This window comes from Aptenodytes forsteri, unplaced genomic scaffold (assembly GCF_000699145.1).
Source record: "Aptenodytes forsteri isolate BGI_AS27 unplaced genomic scaffold, ASM69914v1 Scaffold289, whole genome shotgun sequence".
NCBI lineage: Eukaryota > Metazoa > Chordata > Aves > Sphenisciformes > Spheniscidae > Aptenodytes > Aptenodytes forsteri.
The window spans coordinates 1,201,429-1,222,320 of NW_008795025.1; the positions used below are offsets into that span (position 1 = coordinate 1,201,429).

Here is a 20,892-nt window from a genome sequence, read left to right on the forward strand (position 1 = left end):
AAAAAAAAAAAAAAAAAGATAAACAGATTCTGGAAAAAAGCTGAGATTGCCTTGCAGATGTTCAGAATCAAACTAGGAAATGATATAGTATGAATATCAACTCTGCATGTTGTAACCTGAAGACGGTGCAAACTAGCCACGATAGAAAGTCTAGTCAGACCACTACTTGAGATAGCGGATTCAGCAGTGACAATGTTGCTGAAGCATACACCAAATGAGGGGAAAAGGGAAAGAAAGGCAAGCTAACTTTAAGGCCATTATCACACACTGACTCTTACTCTCCATAACCTACAAGCTGAAATCTAACATTGCAAGGAGAGCATGGGCAAAACACCGGCAGTAAGGAATAAATACATGAACAGGAATCACAACCCTTTTGCAATTAACTGAAAATCTCGCAAAAGATACTTAGCTCAAGAGCACTCACCAATACAGCTTTGCTTAAGGGGAAGAAAAGCTCCTTTAACTGCAGTTAGTAATTCTAAATAATTGTTGACAAAAATATAGAATTAAGACTGAAGATGTGCTTGTAAGCACATCGGAGTCTCGATCAAAAAAAAAGCAAGACATTATACATTGTAAATGCTACATAATACTCTTGGGTACAACCATCATACTTAAAAGGCACAGCCATGGTGGGCACTATGTTAGGTATTATTCAGAAAAAAGCTGTATTCAAATATATATGTACTATGTACATAGACAGTTCTTGGAAAACATTAACTCAATGCTCACCATCAGCATTAGGAGTTACAAGGAAGGGACACAGAACAAAGCACAAAACATTAAGGCATCTCACACATCCTCAGTGCATCTGCATTTTGGAATTCTGCACATATTTCTGTTCTTGAATAACTGGAGCCAAGAACAAAACTGATTATCTTTGCTTATCCTTCGCTATATAGGAGAAGTCTCACATTTTTCAAAATGAAAAGGAATTATGACAATGGCCCACAAATTCATGCGTAGTAATGAGAAGGTGAATGGGAATTTTTAGAGAAATGGCAGAAAAAAAGAACTAAGAGTACAACAAAATCATCAGTTAACGTTTGTTGGGATTTTTTTGTGTCGTCATTTCTCTTAGACATTACAATTAAAATACAGAATTCTTCACCACAGATCACTGCAGAGACCAGAGTAAACGACTTCAAGACGGACTGGAGAGTCAATGAAAGCTAGACCTCCTAATAGCTAGATGATTCAGATACAGACTAGCTCAAGAAGGCAACAAATGTACAGCCAGAAAGCAAGAGACAGAGCAAGGAAGTATCATTCTACACTTTTCTGTTGCTTAATGCTCACTCTGAGCAGTCACAGCAGAGTACTGTAAGAGACAAAATATGGGGCTAGATGGACCTTTGATCTTACCCAAAGATGTTTTAGCTTTAGCCTTTTTTAGCTTTAAAGCAGATTCTATGGAAGGGAACTTAAATTGTTGCCATGTTTTTACGGGGCATCAAAACAACTACCAACTTTGCAGAAGTCTGAGATCAACTAGAGACTGCGGCTGATCAAAAGCACATCCCCAGCTTTGTAGACATGTTCTACCGAGAGCATCAGCGTTAGCAAGGTACACTGCTTGATCCAGAACAGCAAGTTTCCTACGCTAAGGGAAAAGAACAGATTTTACCCACCTAAAACTGATCCTCCCGCCCTTCCTCAAAGAGATTAATACTAGTTCTTCATGCTGGTATGATATCAGAGCTCATGTCTCATGAGCAGTTGCTGGAGCAGCATAGGAGATCTGACAGCCAAAGCTTTGTAAAGGACCCACACATAAGCAGTACAAGGCTGAAGCACACTTGCTTCCAGACTATGCAAATATACCACAGCCAATGTATTTTTTGCAACTCACCTGGGTGTAGAAGCCACTAGCTGCCTCTAAGAACAGAGAGAGGTTCGCCTGAACTTCACTCCGATTTGGATTTGCTCTATTTTTCGCCTGACCCTGTAGCGACGTGATCTGATTTTTAAAGGCATGATTCCAACTGAAAACAAAAGAAGTGTTTTCCTTTTTTACTTTGGAAGTGCCTTATGCAGATAGCATAAGCAACAGGAAAGAACTGTTTAATTACATAGCATCAGACATGAAAATGAAGTATATTCAAATTCAGACAAAATTCAGATTAGAAATAATGTTAAATACGGAAGAATTACCTTTCCCCACCTCTCATAACTAGAGAAACCAAGCCTGATATTGTATAGCTAACACTGCAACAGCATTAATATTTGCTTGTAATTGTTTTGTTTTAGGCAGCATAGCTCTCTTCTGAAAACAGGATGTGGGGTATAGAAATGTGAGTTAAAAATCATTCAGCATTTGGAGGCATGGACAGCACAACTCAGCCAGCCTACTAATCTTGCTTCCCTCAGAGTGCTGGAAGAACCACATGCTTCTCAACTAAACCTGTTACAACCCATGTCTGCATCTTAAACAACAGGGAATGGACTCAAGGCATAGAGAAAACCCAGCAGGATCTTCCCCTGATGCCATGAGCCCCCTGATAAAGTTCTCTCCTGATATTCCTCCCTCTGCCCAGCCCTACCTCAGAGGGCTTAAAGTGAGGGTCTCCTGTTAGACCTTGCTCAAAGCTCCAGGTGATTGCGTCAGGCAAATTCCCTCCTTTCTGGAAACTCCAAACTTCAGCCCTTCCCTGACAGCACAGAAGACCGATGTTTCTTAGCTCTCTCCCTTCCATCTGGCTCACCAAAACCCACCCCTATATGACGTGGCTGCTACTAATTGCCAGAGGTAAAATACTAACCTATCGAATGCTCTTCATTGACTCTGCAGCGCATTCTCATGTTTCACCCACAGCACAGCTCTCATTTTAAAGGAAATAAGACAACCATTTCATAGGATACAATCGCTTTTCTGGAAGTCTCAGGGTTTCCTGCACATCAGCCCAGATTACATATATACATAGAAATTTGAGGTACTTACAGGTCCTGCTCCACTTTTTTATCTAAAGCATATTCCAAATCGGTCACTAGCATTTTCTGATATAAGTCCTGTAGAGCCTGTCTGGATGTCCAGACTTCTGCTGGACCCAGCTTCGAATCTGAGCAACAAAAACAAAACCAAAAAAAGACACAACAGTTTTTGTAATACTCAAACTTACAGCGTTATTCCAACTGATTTTTCACTCACCTACCAAATGAAAGAACATAGCACAGCGTAAGACATCCACTGCCAAACACCCGCTTTTATCACAGATTCATCAGAACAGTGAAATACAAGAACTACAGAGGGACTGGGGATTAACTGATCACTGATTAACTGATCAGTCTCCTACAACACCAGAACTAGACATGAGCAAAGTCAGCAGTGGCAAGTTAGAAAAAACAAAACAGACAGAAGGAGGTGATTCTCCATAAGTCATTAAGCTGCCAAACTTCTTGCCACTGGATGAATTTAGAAAAATTTCCAGAGTAGCCTGAAAAAATTAGCAGAAAAGAAATCCATCAAAGGACAGCCCCTGGAGCCAACACTGTTGGTATTTAGGAGAACACTGTTGGCAAGTACTACTGCATGCTTGCCATTTTCTAACTCTTTGGTAGCCATCTGCTTTCCACCACCGAGGGTAAATGCAAATACTGCTCCCTGCTATTGCAAGTTAGGGAATCCAATTTCCCATGCCTTATAAAATCACCTGAGCTGGGGCTGCGGGAGCACAAGGGATGGGCCTCACCCCAGGGAAACCATTCTGCTGATGGTGTAGCCACTCCTGCTGGGTTAGATGGATCCAGGCAGTTACAGTGTTCCTACGGGGACTACACCAACCTGCTATGTGTACTACACCAAGGTGGTAAGCACAGCTGAGCATAGGTTCATTATGCAAGCTGCTTGTACTGCGTGGGTGATACATTAATATAAACCATTTCCATTTTCCATAAATACATACAGCTTGTAGCATTTCATAGCATCTACAGGTTGCACTTCCGTAACACACATGGTAGCATTCAGACCAACATTTCCATCACCCGGGTTTCTCAAAATCAGCCAGATCCTCTTCCCATTGCTAATCCCAAGTACAGCAGTTCCTGTGACAGGTTGGAGATCAGTCTCTTTCTCTTCCCCAAAGGGAGAACACTATGGGAAAGGACTAAGGGCATGATCTCCACCTCTAAATGTTCTAAAGCACCCAAAGTCAACTTTAAAAATACATGTATTTTAGGTACAGGAAAGAGGGGCATAGTTGTTAAAATGCTATTTTTTTATATACAGAGGACAAACCTTTAACATAACATCACACATTTTCCAGAGAATTCTTAGGAACAATAAGCATAAGGAACACACAAAAGGAAAACAAAAACAGGAATCAAATATTAGCAGCTAGATCAACTGTATAATAAAGGCAATTACCTGTCATGTCAGCCTTCAGGACTTCTGCCTGCCTGTAAGAAAGCAATAAAACAACAAATTAGAAACAGACTGATCAAAATAATTGAATTATGCTAAAGCACATTCATGCAACAGTGAGTAGAGAAAGTGGGGCCAGCTTTGTAGAGGCTGCCTACAACCTACACTGCTACAGTTTACCCCATGCAGTATGAATTTGAGCTACTGTTTAACAGTATGATTTCTTCTAATTCATACCATAACAAAAGTCAGCTATTCACTTTTCCCTGCTTAGCTTAAGTCTCTTTCAGAAAAAATATAAACTAAAAAACCCTTACACTATAGTTTAAGCTTTACCTGGCAGCAGTGTCCTGCAACATTAGTGATATCTGCTTACCTGTAACTGGGAATTTGATACTAACTTTAAGTTGTCACCCATGAAATGCAGTAGCCAACACAGAGCAAAGCAAACTCCCATCGGTGCCTGTCAGCACATTGCTACAGCCCTCCTGCCCCTCTGTGCTGCACTCGCTTTCCTTAAGGAGAAGCAATAGAAAGACTACGGCTTCCCCAACTACCTGTCTTCCTTGCACTACCTCCCTAAAGCCATGGTTTGATCAGGTTTTCAAGAAAAAAACAAAACATACAAGAACATACAGAAAGAATGGCAACTACAGGCGACCAACTACCACTCCTTCACTGAACATCCTCTGCAAATCCCAACTGCTGGTAGAGGCTGGCAAATAGTTTCTCAAATAAAGGAACACCAGGACACAGTCCTCATTAAATAAATATTTACGAATGGTCATCAATGGCTGGATGGAGCAGGCAATCGAGATGCTATGGTTAAGCACTGTCAGCGGTACATAAAACTTCAAGGGGCAGCACTGCTGGTCCACCTGACCGACGCAGAATTAACACAGGGCAGGCAGAGGCAGAAGGGACACAAGGCTGCCTGGTTTGGCTGGGTTTTGGTGGAACATGTCCCTTTCCTTTTGCTACACTCAAATGTTTATATGTATTTGCAGAGTGCAAGCTTTCCATACCAGACATGGAATCCTCCCAGCATATGAAATACCCACTTCCAGCTGCCTCCCTCAGCAAAAAAACTAGATGGAAGTCACACTGCGACTAACATGAAAGTCAGATGCCAGCTTGGGAAAGATGGAGAGCCAGGAGAAAGCACCACCTAATCCCTAAAGAGGCTTCAGAAACAAGCATATATATACTCTCTCTTGCCAATGTGAAGTTGTGGTAACCGTAAAAATAGTTTTTCAGGTTGTTCTGGGTTCTACCTGCTGGCCACAAATTATAGGGAAGGTTTTGAGATCCACACTGGGATTAAAAAAAGGTATCATAATAGTGCCAGTGCTTCACTAGGAAGATGTGAAGAGACTTACCAATATACAAAATTTCTATTTATTAAATTCAAGAATTATCTGTAGCAACTCACCATAGTCACCACAGCGTACCACCCAAGAAGCAATGGGATGCTCCAAGGGCTTTAATTAAGTTAAGAATATCTTAACTGGTGCCAGAAGTAAATCTGTACGTTACTCATCTGCTTCACAAATTTAATCTATTAAGATAAGGTTTTTTTAGTTTATTTCTTTCAAGAAGGCGTTAATACATTTTTTCAACTCCTAAGAACAGGTTACACTGGAAGAAGAAATAACCTATTATTATTACTGACGGACAAGCAAGGAAAATTTTAGATATTGTGTCACGAGAAAGCTGAAAGCCCAAGAAACATGTCTGACTCGCCCACATGGAGGTAACGAAAGGTGCCTCAGTGATGCCCTCCCCATCGCTGAAGCTAGCAGGATGGGAAAGAGTAGATCTTTTCCCCCACACAGCTAAGAAGAGCCGACAAAGGACGGCAATCTCCTCTGCGTGCTGCACCTCGGGAGTCTCTGCGACGCTGACCTGCAAGTCTAGTCAAGCACAAAGCTGAGCAAATTCTGTGATGCTATGACTTGGCAGCTAGAAATGCCGCTGCTCAGAAGGAAAAGCTGATTCGCTCAGGTGCAGAAGTCTCTTTTTTGAACGGCCAGCCAAGTTAATACAGTTTGGCTCACACTTTAAACACCTACCAGTTGTGCAAACTTTTTCTTTGAGCTGAGAACACAATCTGCGTTGCCAAAGCCATGAATCCTACCAAGAGGCTCAGTCTGAGCAGGACACAAATACTGCTCCTGCAAACACGAGCCCAAAATTCTCCTCCAGGCAAAAAGGCTCTGCCCTTTAAAAGCCAAGAACTGCTCTTCTGAAAATTAGTTGTGCAGAACTACCTTCCACTGTGTTAAGTACTAATCTTTTAAGAGGGAAATACAAATAGCACCATTGTAAAGGCTTTCTTTTCATAAAGTTTTGACTAGCTGTTTCCTGGAGAATTTAGATGAAGAAAGCCTTAACCCCTACATCAGTGCAACTGCTGACATGCTCTGTAAATGCATAGCCCTAACAATATGGCTGGACCTGAACTTTTACCAAAAAGATTTTTTTTTTTTAGAACACCTTTTTTGGAAGACAATACTAATGGGCTTACAGAATGGGAGCCTTTAGCACCAATCTCTTCACTAGCCGTAAAGCAAACTGCCTTTTATATTTTATAAGCTTGCAACAAGCTACACTAAGGGGATTATCACTATAATTTTTAATAAAATGTATAGAAGTTATTTCAATACTTTCTAGAGGCCAAAGGAACTAATAAAGTAGGTCTAACATTAGCATGCTCTGTTTTTCATTTCCACCTAAAAACAACTTTTATTTAAAACAGCTGCATCTACCGTGGCTAAGCCAGAATAAGAGAGGGCAGCCTGGGTATCAAACTTGTTCTGCATCAGTGGCAAAATATTAGCATCTCGAGAGAAAAGATGCATTGCCTTTCCTTGAACAGACTTTACTGAAGAGCCTTTGCTGGTGCTCAGAGACTCCTAGTGGGCACAAATCAGAGTTCACTGATAACGGCAAGAATTTCTGACAGTGCAAATGGCTCCTTATATTGTCAAGCATCTTTTAACAAGCCTTTTTATCCATTTATTTTCTTGCACTGCCTCATATTGAATTTGCATTAGAATGACTCATTCTGGTGCAAAAATACGTTGCCTGCCAGCAAACTTGGTACAACTTGCTTACACATTTTATCATTTCAAGAATATTCTCAAGTACCTCCTTGCCCAGTTGGCCTCAGCAGTTCAGTCTTCAAGTCAAGTTTACCCTAGTTTGTTGGTCCAAAGCCAAATAAGGACAAACCATAGCTCAAAAACTGTATTTCAAGTATCTCTGTTAGATGATATATCATCTTGATATATTGTGATAGCTATTCTTTATCATTTTCTAACCAAATATAATGCTTTAGTTCAACTTGAAACTCAAATACAAAAGCCTTCCCCTCAATTCAGTGAGATAGTTTGACAGCTAAAGGAATTTTCATTTTATTCAAATACTTGAAAAGTTTCAAAACTTTAAAAGACAGTAGTCAGGACTTTCTTTTGAAGTTCTGAAGGCATAACATATATTAAAACTTAAGTACCTAGAGATGGCAAAGGAAACTTTTCTTCTCTTAAGAACCTGGCAGTATGTAAAGTCCAGTTTTGCTGTAACTCAGGGGAGCTCAGACACTACATTTAGCCTAGAATGAACCACCAGGTTTAGCAAAGGAAGACAAGACAGACGCATTTTGTTTTTCCATTTTCAAGTTTTTAACCATTCTTGATCGATTAAGTTTTCCCTAAGCAGAAAAAGAAAACACATTGTTCCCCATAAGCTGGTAAACATTACAGAAAGGAAACCCCACAAATATAGGATCTCTCTCTCTAGGACAAGTTTGCTTAATTTGCTCTTAAAATCCTACAAAAAAAGGTCATACAACCTCCCTGGTTAACTATTCTATTGCTCAGTGATAGTCCAGAAGTTTTTTCTGAAACGCCAACCTAAGGCCCCTCTACTGCAAACCAAGTCCTCCCCACAGCACACCCAGCTGCCATGTGGAGCTACTGATCACTGCCTTTGTGTAACAGCCACTTGGAAAACCAAAGAATTAAATGCATACTCTGAACCATCAGTTCTCTCTTGTAAGCTAAAATGTCGACCTTCATAAATTAAGTTTTCGAATCCTTTTATTGCCACCTGACTTCAAACTCCATTCATGTATCACTAAACAAATGGATCTATTTTACTGTTGCCCCCAAAACAGCTCATCTCTGTTTCAATATATATTCTTCAGTTCTGTTATAATTCAAAGCACACATAATAACAAATTTTCAGTTCTGCATACACCATGCTGCATCTTTAAGAGGGCAATATCAGTTCTACAGAAGCACAGTTTTGCTAACAAGCTTCATTATCAAGCACAGAAAAGCAAATAAAATTAAGCCCAAGTTTTCAAAGCAGCAGTCTTGTGTTACCCAGCTAACACCCACTATTTCTGACAGGCCAACTGGTCAAAGTCAAGCTTCACTTACACCACACTCCTCTCGTTTACACAGTGAGGATGAGCCAGGCACGATCTGCTATGGCACAAGTCCTACAAAAAATGTGGAAAAACCCTGACCTCACAAAAAAACACCACTGAACACAATGCTCTGCTTTCCACCATGCCCAAAGGGGAACTCCACTCGGTTTTCCCCTGGCAGCCCTGAAGCATCAGCAGCTGTATCAGTTCCCTTATCAAATCTCAGTAACACAACCCCCCTGAGAAGGAATTGAGGATTTTCAGTACTAAAATGGGTAATGAGTCCAGGCAGCTGGGCACATAAAGGCAATCAGAATCCAATTGCTTCTTCTGTGAATATTCTACAAACTAAAAGCCATATTAAATGGTCAGGGTAGTTTCACTCCAAGCAGGAATTTATATTCCTGCACTTCTGTTCCCTGGAGGTACATGCAGAAATTGTACCGCAATGAAAAGTGCCCGCAGCCTAGCGAGCCTTAGCAGGAGGTGACTGATCCGAAGGCTCATCGAGGGCACCGCCAGAAAGTTTTCCTTCTTCTGAAAGGGAATAAGAACATATAGAATAGAACATATATAGAATAAATGTAGGAAATCCCTGATTTTAGGCAGGGAAGGTAAATGTTCTGTGCTAGCATACTAGAAAAAGTCAAATACACTGAACACACTTAAAACAAGTTATTATTTTTTAATCATTCCAATACGTGGCAAGGCTCACACTCCGAAGGAACTCCGAAGCAACACCCAGCAACTAATATTTTAGATTTTTCCTCAAAATAATAGTTAACTTCAGCAAAAATTTATAATGGTTTAATACCTCAGTGGGTTTTTTGTTTATTTGTTTGTATTTAAGTACACTTGTGCCAATTCAGAGCAGGGGAAAGCAGTAGAAAACACTAACAGCATGGGCACTGAATATTCTACAGCAGATTTAGGGGAGAGTTGGGTTGCTCAGAAGCCCCTAAACACTGTACCCAAGACAGCATTCACATCTGGACTTCAGCACTGAGCAAAAATCACTGTCTGATATAAGTGGTTGACAGTTTTATGGGAAATAAGCATTCTTTGTTCCATTCCTAAGAGTAACCACTAACACTTGCTAAAATATAAAGCTTTATTAACAGTTTTTAGAGACTCACTTGACACTAATCCTTTACAGCTGGTACACTTTGCTAAAGGTTGGATTTTGAAAGATATAGAAATAACTCTGACTTCCCTGAACTATTTTGTAGACAGGAACTGTATCTCTAACTACCACCTGTCAAAGAGAAATATCTTTATAGAATCTTAGGATTGTGCGCAAACCTAGATTTTTATACCTGAATAACAATAGCAGGGAACTTGTGGATAAACTTCATCTTTGATATTTCCTTCACCTATTAATTCAACATCACCTGAATATAACAGGCTTCAGACTGCAGCTCTCCAGTTAACAGCCTGACACATCTTTTCCTGAAAGGGCAACTGGATGGAGTCAGGATTTTGCTGCAGTATAGGGAGCCCAATACAGATTTTATTTATTTGTGTACAGACTTTACCTACCCACTTGTGCATCAGATATGTACTGTCTAACAACTTTTTTTAAGCAGCTTTATCTTTATGGAACAAGTTCTTAATGTTCCAAACTTGCAAGTGTTGCCACCTAATTTAAATGACCATAGTTTTCACGAAGTGCTGGCATCACTTGCTTCGGGAGCAGTCAGGTTTTGATGATGTCGGCTCTTACTGACATAGCAAGAGATCTTCAGGCTGTGAGTCATCGAGTTAAATGCTCCATGTGCCTTTTACACTGAAAGGACAGTCTTTACAAATATGGCAATGAAAAACACCTTCAACAGTACCACCTTATTGTCAATTTTACATGCTAACTAGTTTAAAGCTTATTATTCCTGTTACAGGCAGCTGAAGTCAGGGTACAGCTAATTTCTTTGACCAGTGGCTTTATCAAATTATAGCCATAGATCAAAGTCACACAAACAATTAATTCAGCATCAGTGTAACTGTGCAAGTAAGAAAACCACCTCTGCAAGCAGATGCTAAAGCAAAGCAATCACCACCTGAATCCAAACCCTCTCCACAGGGCATCCTGCTCTATTGCCTTCTTGTTCCCATCTCAGCTGAGAAAGATGATGAGAAATGGGGACACAGAATTTTTTTTAATCCCATCTTCTCCCTCTCTCCTAGTCCAGGCTCTATTAGAAGCAAGTCATAATAATCATCCTCAAAAAGCAACCACCAAAAGCAACTCTTTCCAAGTTTGATCAAAACTGACAATCCTCCTCCCTGGATAAAAGTACCCTCACAGCCAGCTTCATTCAAACTCATTTTTTTCCTCCAATTTCATGGAAGTCAGTTCCTTTATCTCAAGATTTTAAAAAGATGTGCCCAACAGGTAAAAGCTACCCTAAGGGAAGTTTATATGTGCTTACTCTCTGATTTAATCTACAGGGAGGGAAATACAAGTCTCCTACTCTGCTCAGGCTTCTAGCGTTCAACTGTCTCCACTGAAGTCTCTGCTCTCCCTCTCATTACAGCCTAGAGCTCACGTCAAGCACAGGAGCGAGTCTGAGCCTTGTTAGAAGAGCAGTGCTGCAAACATGAGTTAAATGCCTCAGAAATGGGATCCAGTCCATAGGCAGTCATTCAGGATCTGCAATATGTCTGTGTCTATTCCATAGAGTTCTAAAATTCAAGTCAGGAGAGTAACCTGCAAACTAAATACCCAACAATCTGTATTTTTCAATTCAAACAAAAATAGCTTGGAATAAATGTACAGTGTTAAGATTAGCTCAGGAAAGCTCAGCTGCGTTTTCCATAGTCCCTGGTTTGTAAAGGTATTTTTAAAATACTGACTATGCTGTTCTTTAACTTTACATCTTGACCTACCAGTTATCTGGAATTTTACTGGAGCCATAAGGGAGAAAACTAACCTCTAAATGGATGTTGCCCGTGAAAGAAAAGCACAAAAACTTCAGTCACCCTTACTTTGTTTACCTTCCAGGAGCTGACAGTGTAGCTCCACAGGTAACCCTGACAGCATTTTCAGTATAGAAAAATTAAGAGCAAATTACCAAAGGATTAAAAACAATTTAATAACTATAAAAAAGGCATGCTCAGGAAATAACGAATGGATACTTAATACATGTGGCACTTCAAGACATGGATATCTTTTCGTATGTTAAGGAATACCTTTAAACAAAAGTTTCTAATAGCAAACAGTCAACAAACAAGTACTCTTATGGAACACTCTGTCTGCTTATCAGCATCCATACAGTAATACATTTACTGCACTGGCTGACAACACATCAGCTTTGCAGTTGACCTGAGAACAAGTCAAAGGCAAAAGGTTTAAGATAGAATAATCTATATGTGTATCTCCTTAATCTTTATACTATCCATAGGACAAGCTAGTTTTTCAAAACTAAAGCAATCTTACAGGCGTGAGGGCACAAAAACTTCTTCAAGATTGCCTTCCAATCCACTCAACCATTGACAGCCCGGTCCCTTAAAAAGATACAGATCTCAGAGAAAAATCATAAAGCTCTGCTCGCTCACTACCACAGTAAGGAACTTTCGGTAGGCATGCGGAAAGGTTATTAGTTCTTATGACTACAGTGCTAAGCGGGATGTGAGAGGTTTGCATCTGAACTACCTTACTTCCCATGGTAATTCCCACAAGGTTTTGAGACTGAGCAAGGAAAAGCAACAGAATTACTTTCTGAAAAAAAACAAAACAAAAAACCCCAACAAATTATGCCCTTGTAAAATTACTATCTTTTCTCTTTGAAATCCACCCTGATTAGAGTGCATACAATATCAGGTTTCAGTTGTGATAAATATATCATAACACCAGTACTCATTTGTTATATTACACTTCCTGACTTGGTAAAGTCTTCACTTGTGTTAAGGGCTGGAAACTGCAGACAATAGATATTAAAATAAGTGAACATTATTTAACGTCTCTTAACAGCTTTTGCATTATGAAAACCACGTCCAGAATTATGGAAAATGCAGAAATCTGAGCATCGAGATCAGCTTCAGATGGATATCATCAAATCAGTTTCAGAAAGTTATGCCATTTAAGTCAGCCTTGCAGAAGCCAGATCAGCTAAGGTCAGACAGCAGATGCCAGCCCTCCCTGGACATTGTATGAGATCTCCCAGGCAAGTGTACAGTATTCAATTCAAAGGCTGGTAATTACACAGCCAATTTAGTGCCACACTCTTGCAACACGGATAAAATATGCCCTCTCGCCCGCCTGTGGAGCTGGAGAGCACAGTGCCTGCAGCTAGGAGCTAGTTACAAAGGTGACATACATTTCCCCCGGAAAGTCCATCCCACTTCACATGAAGAGGGCAATACCTGCAGCCCTCTAAGCCCTGACCTTTAGCTCTAGCAGTTTCCTGCTGCCTCTAGCCTCCACTAATAGCTTGGGATACAAAACCGAGATATCTTGCTGATTTTCGGTGTTTTCCATGGACCCTCTTCCTCCCAATCCCTGCCTCCGATATTACCCCTCAGCCAGTGGCAAACGCTGATCCTTACGTTCAGTAACACTGAGAACAACTCACATTGACACAGGAGGTAATGACCATTGAAGACGAGTCAGTTATTGGGAATTCAAGATACTGTCTTCCTTGCTAAGCAGCAGATGGAGAAAGAGCAAATACATTAGATGTCACCACCAGAGGTGGCAAAAATAAAGCACAAGTAATCCCTCATACTGTGCTTGTAGCAAGTTAACTACGATAGAAACACTGGAGTTCAGCATTTTGAACGTGTGCTCTCCAAGCACTAATAGTGAGATGTATGCTCAGATAGTCAAGACCTTCAAAGACATAAGGCCCAAAGCAAAATTATTGATATTTAAATTATTCATTGCAGTCATTCAACAATTATATGAAGCTGGTTTTTACCCAACCCCATTCATTTTATAAACTTACAATTATGTAAACATCACACAAAACATATCTATGCACAAATGTTATATACCCAGAAGTTTTAAAGTAGCTTTTCATAATTAAGATATTTTTCAGTGTGAAAGAACACTGCATGGTTTAGACAGCTATGACAAATAACACTCAGATTACATCTAAGTATGATCCTAATTGCAAGCTGCATCTTCAAAATTATTTTCAGTTCTCCATCTTGAATCTAAATGCAAGCCACACTCTGAAAGCACAGCAATGGCATGAAGGCTGAACACCAGTCAGGGAGAATTATATCGTCCATTTATGATAATTAAATGGGTACTCAGTGCATCATTGCCAATAGTTTACAGGAGTCTCATTAGCTGCTCCCCATTCTCTATCAGAAACACATGGGCAACGCTGTTTTGAAAGATACTTACTTTTCAACTAGAGAATATTTGAAGAATTGTTTTCCCCCAAAAAGTATCAAAATAAGAAAAAGAGGCAAAATCCTCTATCTCCACAGGTTTAATGCAGCTGTATCACATACAGTAATTTCTAATAAAAAAAGGATGCCTGATCATTACATTCTCACCTCAAACCACACAGCCAGCATTATTTACTACATATTTCAAAAAAGCATAAACACAACACAAGGTACCAAAGATACCTGTTTGAGCTGCGTGGAACTATGGGAAGGAGAGCTTATTAATGAACCTCAGATTCAACTTCTGGTTTATCAACACACAACTCTCCCATAGTCCTCTGCTGTTGGTTCTCCTAAGTTCAGGAGCGGCTTGGCTCATCCAGATGGGCTCTCAGCTACAAAACCCGAGTCTCCACCATGGAAACACATGTACTCCTGGAATATGTAAAAGTTACTCTCTTGTCTGTGTTCAGCTGAAGGAGAAACCTATGACCAATCCAACCAGCTCAGATATAGCAAATTTTATTAGCTCAGGAGTGAAGCAGCATGGATACGCTACTACGAGAACTACCCCTGTCTAAGAAAGCTGCAGCCTGAAGCTTTTGAGTCCTGTCAAACACAAACGGGTCCTGAGGAAAACCAACCTGGATGAAGTGGCGCAGCTCACTCAGCCGAATCCAGCAGGTCCAAAATGCTTCCAAATGGAACTGCTGCTACTGCAGCCATCGCCCTGCAGAGCGCTCTCAGGTACTGACAGTTAACCAGTAACCTACCTTTCCCATTTTAAAAACTAATGAATTGGTTAGGAGCAAGCATCTGAGCAAATTTATAACTTCCAAGGTTAATCCTGCTTTTGAGGATTAAATGTTTTTACAAAAATAATTTTATTTCAGATTTAAATTTCAATACCTTAAGACAGAGTCCTTTCTAGTTCTGTATCTAGAAAAGTTCACAAGATGTTCAGCCAACTACAAATCCGTATCTGCTTTACAAATCATGTATGGAAAATTTTTTGAGTTTAGCAGATCTTTACTGAACATAAACTCCGTAGAAAACAAAAACCTGAATGTTTTCCAGACTGCAGTCTCCCTTTCAATAGTCAGACCAGACCTGTTCATTACACTCATTTTACCTTCTGCAACAGCTGAGGAACAGGCTCCGTAGCAATGGACTAACGCATCCAGACTGAAGATCAAATCTTAAGGCTGGAAAGGACCTCAAAAGGTTACATAGCCCACTCCCTCACCCTGATGTTATTCCTGACAAACATTTGTGTTACTTGTTTTTGAAGTCCTCCAGAGGCAGACACCTCCATATCCCAAAGCAGACTATCCCAGTCCCCTTGCTAAACGGCACAGCACTACGTCTTGCCTAAAAGAATCGCAGTATGCCTTGGGTTCACCCACTCTAGCTCCTTTCTCTCACCAAATCCCTCAGCAAACATCACCAGCCTTGTTCAACCCACTGCTGCCTTCATAAGGTGCTGAAGAGGCAGGGACTGTCCTCACCTGGTTAGACCGAGAAGACATTTTCTGAATCTTTGCCGCATACTAAGCCAGGAGGGATGATGCCAGGAAAAGATTCAGCATGTGACTACACCATTACCAGTTATTAACTCAACACTTGTGCATTACTCAGGTTGCACAAGCCAACTCAGCCCTGGCATTTCACTTTGCAACCACAATAGCTTGGACCTTGTCATCAAAGTTTTGTATAGGATACCAGCATGTCCAAAACAAATTTTAAAACAGAATAATTTTGGCACTGTATTTCAGCATTTCACAATAAAGCATGGAAGCTATGCAAATCACGCTGCTCTAACCTCAAATCTGAAATCCGTATGTTCAACAGCATTTTCAACCACACAAATAAAATTTCCTGCAGCTGAATCCTTAGAGGCCCAAAGGTCTTCATGTCTTTCTGATCTGTCATTCCTAAAGACAAGACATTCTTGGGCCACATCACTTAACACTCCAGCATATCTAGTTTTGTAGTCCTCAAAGAATTATTTCAGGAATTAACAGAATCAGTTACACGATATAAAATACAATTTTATAACCATCTTTAATGCAAAGCGTGCAAAATTTTACCTGATTGAGAGATGATCCCAAAATTCTGAGTACATAACAAAGTCACAGGTAGACACATCACTTTTTTTAGTGATGCCTAGCCATCTATGATGGAAGCTACCAAAATAGTCTGTAGTTGCACAAGCAGCATCAGCAAGCATTTGACAGCTTCATTAGAAAGATACTGGAAATACCTTTCTGGATAGTTTCAAGCTTTAGAGGTTATTTTAGTCTTTGATACCAAAATCAGGAAAAGATGAATACTTCAGCTGAAGCTGGACTGCACAACTGGCAAGCCACAATCCCCTACAACTGTCTTTGCCCCAAGCCCCATAACTCCTACAGTTTACCTACAAACAAAATAAATATCTAAAATGAAATAGTATGGGTACATTCAAACTGGGTGGAAAAACTGACAGAAGTTCATGTCCTAGCATAATCTATGTGACATGCTCCTAAATTAAGGCCTTCTGTATTAATTCAAATGAATGTTGACAATGCATATTAGGCAGTTTATCACTTCTGTTCTAGCTAAAGATTTCACATATATGTTCAACTTTGTGCATATTGATGGTATTAAGACAAACTGAAACCCCTTCTATATTTTTATTGCAAGTTTGCTCTGCATCTTTTAATAATATAGTTTATAATCATTAATCCATATAGAAATCTCACCTTTTTCTTCATATTGAAATAACATTTTCTCTGTTTTACTAGTAACTGCAGCTGGATGTTGGAGCTCTAAGAGCTGCTACAGTTTTCATGTTTTTACACACTCTTGGTGGTTTGGGGTTTTTCTTTAGTATTAAAAAATGTGGCTTAAATCCTTTGGACACTATTCTTATTGCCATTCACAAAAAACAGACCCACTAGTAGACTGGCTTTTTCTGGGGAATAGCTGGCTAGATCAAGCCTCTACACTTAGAAGTTTTGTCACGGCATTGTCCTCAACAAGTATTTACACTACTTCAAGACAGACAACTAGCATCTATTCAACAGGCAAGTCTTGCCCCATCCTTCTTTCCCCCCCTCTTCATAGGTACAAATGATTAGCATTTCTATTTTTAGTTATTATTAGGCTAGTCTGGAAAAACTACCCTAAAGAGCCCTCTTAACGGCTCAAGTGTACCTCAAATTAAGAGTACGAATGCTCAGAGGCACTGCCAAAACTAGTACTGACTGCAGAAGGAACTGAAGCTGGAGTCTGTCAAAGGTTCCTTGCTGGTTACAGGAAACCCTGGTTTAAAAAAAGATTATCACACAGTCGCAGCTGTTTGACACATAGCAATATCCACGTGCTTTCTTCAAATCATGGTGAGACCAAGACAGGACATGGCAAAGCAAATACCAGGAGACTTTCATTGCAACAGAAAGTACAGTAGCAGAATTTATAGGATTATCACAAAACAAAGGGGAAAAAATGGTCTTCCCAATGGATTTATCAAAAATTCATTTCTTTCTATTCCTGACAACACCTGTAGGGAAGTCAAACTGTGATAAATAATGTAGCACAGACCACTGGGGAGTCCAGGGGGCCCTAGAACAGGCTGGCTCCAAACAAACTGCCCTTTGCTGTAGCCTCATCAAATAGGAACAACTATCAAGGCCTCATTACATCAAGGCACCAAGAAACACCAAAATAAGTCTTGAATAAAGACTCTTGATGCCCAAAAGGTCTGTTTTACTGCGTCCAAACAAAAAGTCTAATCTCTGCCTAAGGTTCTTTAAAGTAATCCAAGAAGTTTTCCCCATGTTCACTTGGCAGAATCAACCTTAAAGTTTTCACTGGAAACACATTCAGAATTAATTTCTCAGTTCCTAACAGCTAGAGAGCAGCTCTGAGATAATTCAGCCATATGACAAGTGGGGCCTGCAGACTCATAACAGACAATACTTCAGAGGTCAGGGGGAGAAAATAAAATAAAAATCAGCTTACACATACCAATATTAGATGAAGCAGAAAACTGTTCAGTAGGGCTGAGCACTAGAGGATACTTTCAACACCATAGACAATATGAGAAATAGACTGCTGATGTATTAGAGACATCATAAGTACTTTCAGTAAAGTAACATTTCTTTTCCCTAAAGGTGAAAGAGGAAAATTAACTCTACCAGGACTCCTAAGTACCTCAAGGGTATCTCTGATTTGAGTCCCATCAGTGAAATTCAGTCTGTCGCCCACGGCTGTGTAACAATCCCAAGAGACTCCTCAGCCTTCTGGTTCCTTATGATAATCCCTTGAGTGCAGAAGCCAGTGTGAATAATCCGAGAAAAGTCCTACTGGAATACAGAAAGAAGAGAAAGCAGGCCTAATGTTACTCAAAGCTCTTATTCCACCCCAACTCACAGCATTACATTGATCTGAACTGATTTAACTCAGAGGAATTGAGATATACCATATCAGAACACTGCTTAAGCCATTTCCCCCCTCATTTCGTTGTCTAGGAAGTTCCCAAGCTTACAATAAATGGGAAGGAAAGCAGTGGCCAGACAAGTCTAGAAATATGGCCTAAATGCAGGACTTGGAGCACAGCTGCACAAGTGGAAGCTGGTGATGAAACCAGTACGACTGTAAAGCTACATTCAACAAGATACTGCATGCAACAACACGAGTGCTCAAGAGGCACATACAAAAAACCCACCTGCCCTCCCTCCTGGATGAAATAGTGAGAAACTACAGCCCATGAGTCAGCTCCACGATTCCTCGTGTCACTCCACAATAAACATTAAGTTAGCCCTCTGTTCTTTTCACTGCAGTAAGACGGAGAAATAAGAGTTAAGATGCCATACCCCTCCCTGAGCACAGGAAAACATGTTTTACGAAACACCACTGAAATCTATGACCTCCCTAGTAATACATTAAGAAGTACAGGACCAAAGTATGCAATTCTGCTAATGATTTTAAGGAAACAAATCTGTGGTTTTATTCCCTTCCTGCTTAACAGCAGCTGTGCAGTTTTCAAGTGAGATGAGGACAAGCCTCAAGTTCAAAGTAACAAAAGCAGTAACTAATGTCCTCCCACAAACTCAGTACACATTACAGCTGCATTCCCTAACTGCTCTTCCACCATTCCTTACTCTGAGGAGTCTGCTCCTACTAGTAGATCTCTGCTACTACTGTGAAGATCCAACGGCAGTGATGACGGACCCTTAAAACTCTACAACCCCCAGCAGCTCCTCATCCAACAAAATCAGACACTATAGCAAACTATCCTCTCTTCCCTCCCCAGCCACCATGCACTTGAACTGCAATTACTCCTCTCCAATACTGATTTTTGCTGGCTGAGCAGGGCAGGGAAGATGCCAAAGCATCTATCCATCAAGTCACTCACTGTCTTCTCCCATCAACCCAAGCGATCCTGAGCAGTGACTGCAGCCAGCCTTTTCTTCTCAAGTGGGAAGCACCAAGACTTCTGAAAACGTGTGCAATAGCCAACATGGCAAACTGAAAAGAAGGGCAGCTTGACATTCCATATAGATTGATTTAAATGAAGCTTTTCAGTTGCTTGAGGTAAAAGTGATACAATTCAGTGCCCAGATCAGCTTATTTGGAGGCAAAAAACATCTCACTGGAGCAGGCTAGGGTTACTTGTCATGAAACTGCTATATGGAAGATGCACTCTTAGGACAGAAGAAAGAGATTTTACGAGTAGCTTGAATATCACAGTATACTTTATATTGAGTACTTCAATAAAATAGCTAAGCATTCACCAAGGAGATGTATCTTCCTACCATGCACTGAAATAAAAAAAAAACAAAAAACACAAAACAGGAAAAAAACCTCCAAACCCCTATATTCAGGGAAGGTGGCAGCCTTCTCAAAATGCTTTGGTGCAGCTTAAGCGCCCCATCAAAACTGCAGATAAGCATTGCCTGGTTTCACTGCCACAACAGAACCTTTTCCTTTTCAATAAAGATCAAACTACTTAGCAACTAGTTCTTGTTCTAACCTGCATATTCCTACAAGAATCATCCCTGGCATCAAAAATAAATAAATAAATAAATACAGTTGTAACTTTACTTACACTAACCTGCACTTCTAGGTCACTGGAACACTCTTTTGCAAATAACCTCAAGCACAGCACAAAGCACAGTAACAACATCCACAATAAGCTGTGTTCTGCAGCAAGAAAAATAAGGGGAGACTCTCAGCCCAGACTGAAAACAGGGGTACTATTTGTGGCAGTGATACCAGCTACATTCTATATATAGTACATAAAGATATATATTCTATATATAGCTACAGCTATATTCTAGGAAATGGGGCGTTATTTACTAGTGTTATGGGCCAGTGAGCACTTTAATGATAATGAGCGCTATCACTAGAAGAAGCAGTCCCACCCTATCCTTACTACTAGTGTCTCATTCTTGTTGCACACAACCTCACCCCTTTTGTCAGCACATGTGTGGTAACATGATGAATGGATCAGGAAGCCATCTCAGACTAAACTCTGTGGGTAAAAAACAAAACAAAAGCAGTTTTAACCTAGCACAGTTCCCCAGTCCAGTTCACTGAAGACCTGTCCATAAACTTACGCCATCAAATCAGGGCTGAGGGTGAGAGGAAGAGTGAGAAACCTCTGTCAGGAGCAGTTCAAGTTTAAAACACATCCTTTGTCTATATGGTCAAGCTTTTGCCAAGTACTAAGCAAGTAGGGTCAAGTTCTCCGATTATTGCAGCCCTCTTCCCG

The 20,892-nt window shown here is 40.3% G+C and overlaps 1 protein-coding gene across 2 annotated transcripts in view; it reads right to left on the minus strand.

The window, feature by feature from the left end:
- Positions 1-18,930, minus strand: part of SMG7 (SMG7, nonsense mediated mRNA decay factor) — a 47,290-nt gene extending 28,360 nt beyond the window's left edge. For both annotated transcript variants that reach the window (XM_019471167.1, XM_009275839.2), the window contains exons 1-5: positions 18,844-18,930; positions 18,330-18,481; positions 4,367-4,398; positions 2,945-3,062; positions 1,856-1,988 (exon numbers count right to left, since the gene is read on the minus strand). In XM_019471167.1, coding sequence (XP_019326712.1) covers positions 1,856-1,988; positions 2,945-3,062; positions 4,367-4,398; positions 18,330-18,358 — 312 coding nt within the window. In that variant the 5' untranslated portion in view covers positions 18,359-18,481; positions 18,844-18,930. The remainder of the gene's footprint in view (positions 1-1,855; positions 1,989-2,944; positions 3,063-4,366; positions 4,399-18,329; positions 18,482-18,843) is intronic.
- Between the last annotated feature and the right edge of the window lie 1,962 nt (positions 18,931-20,892).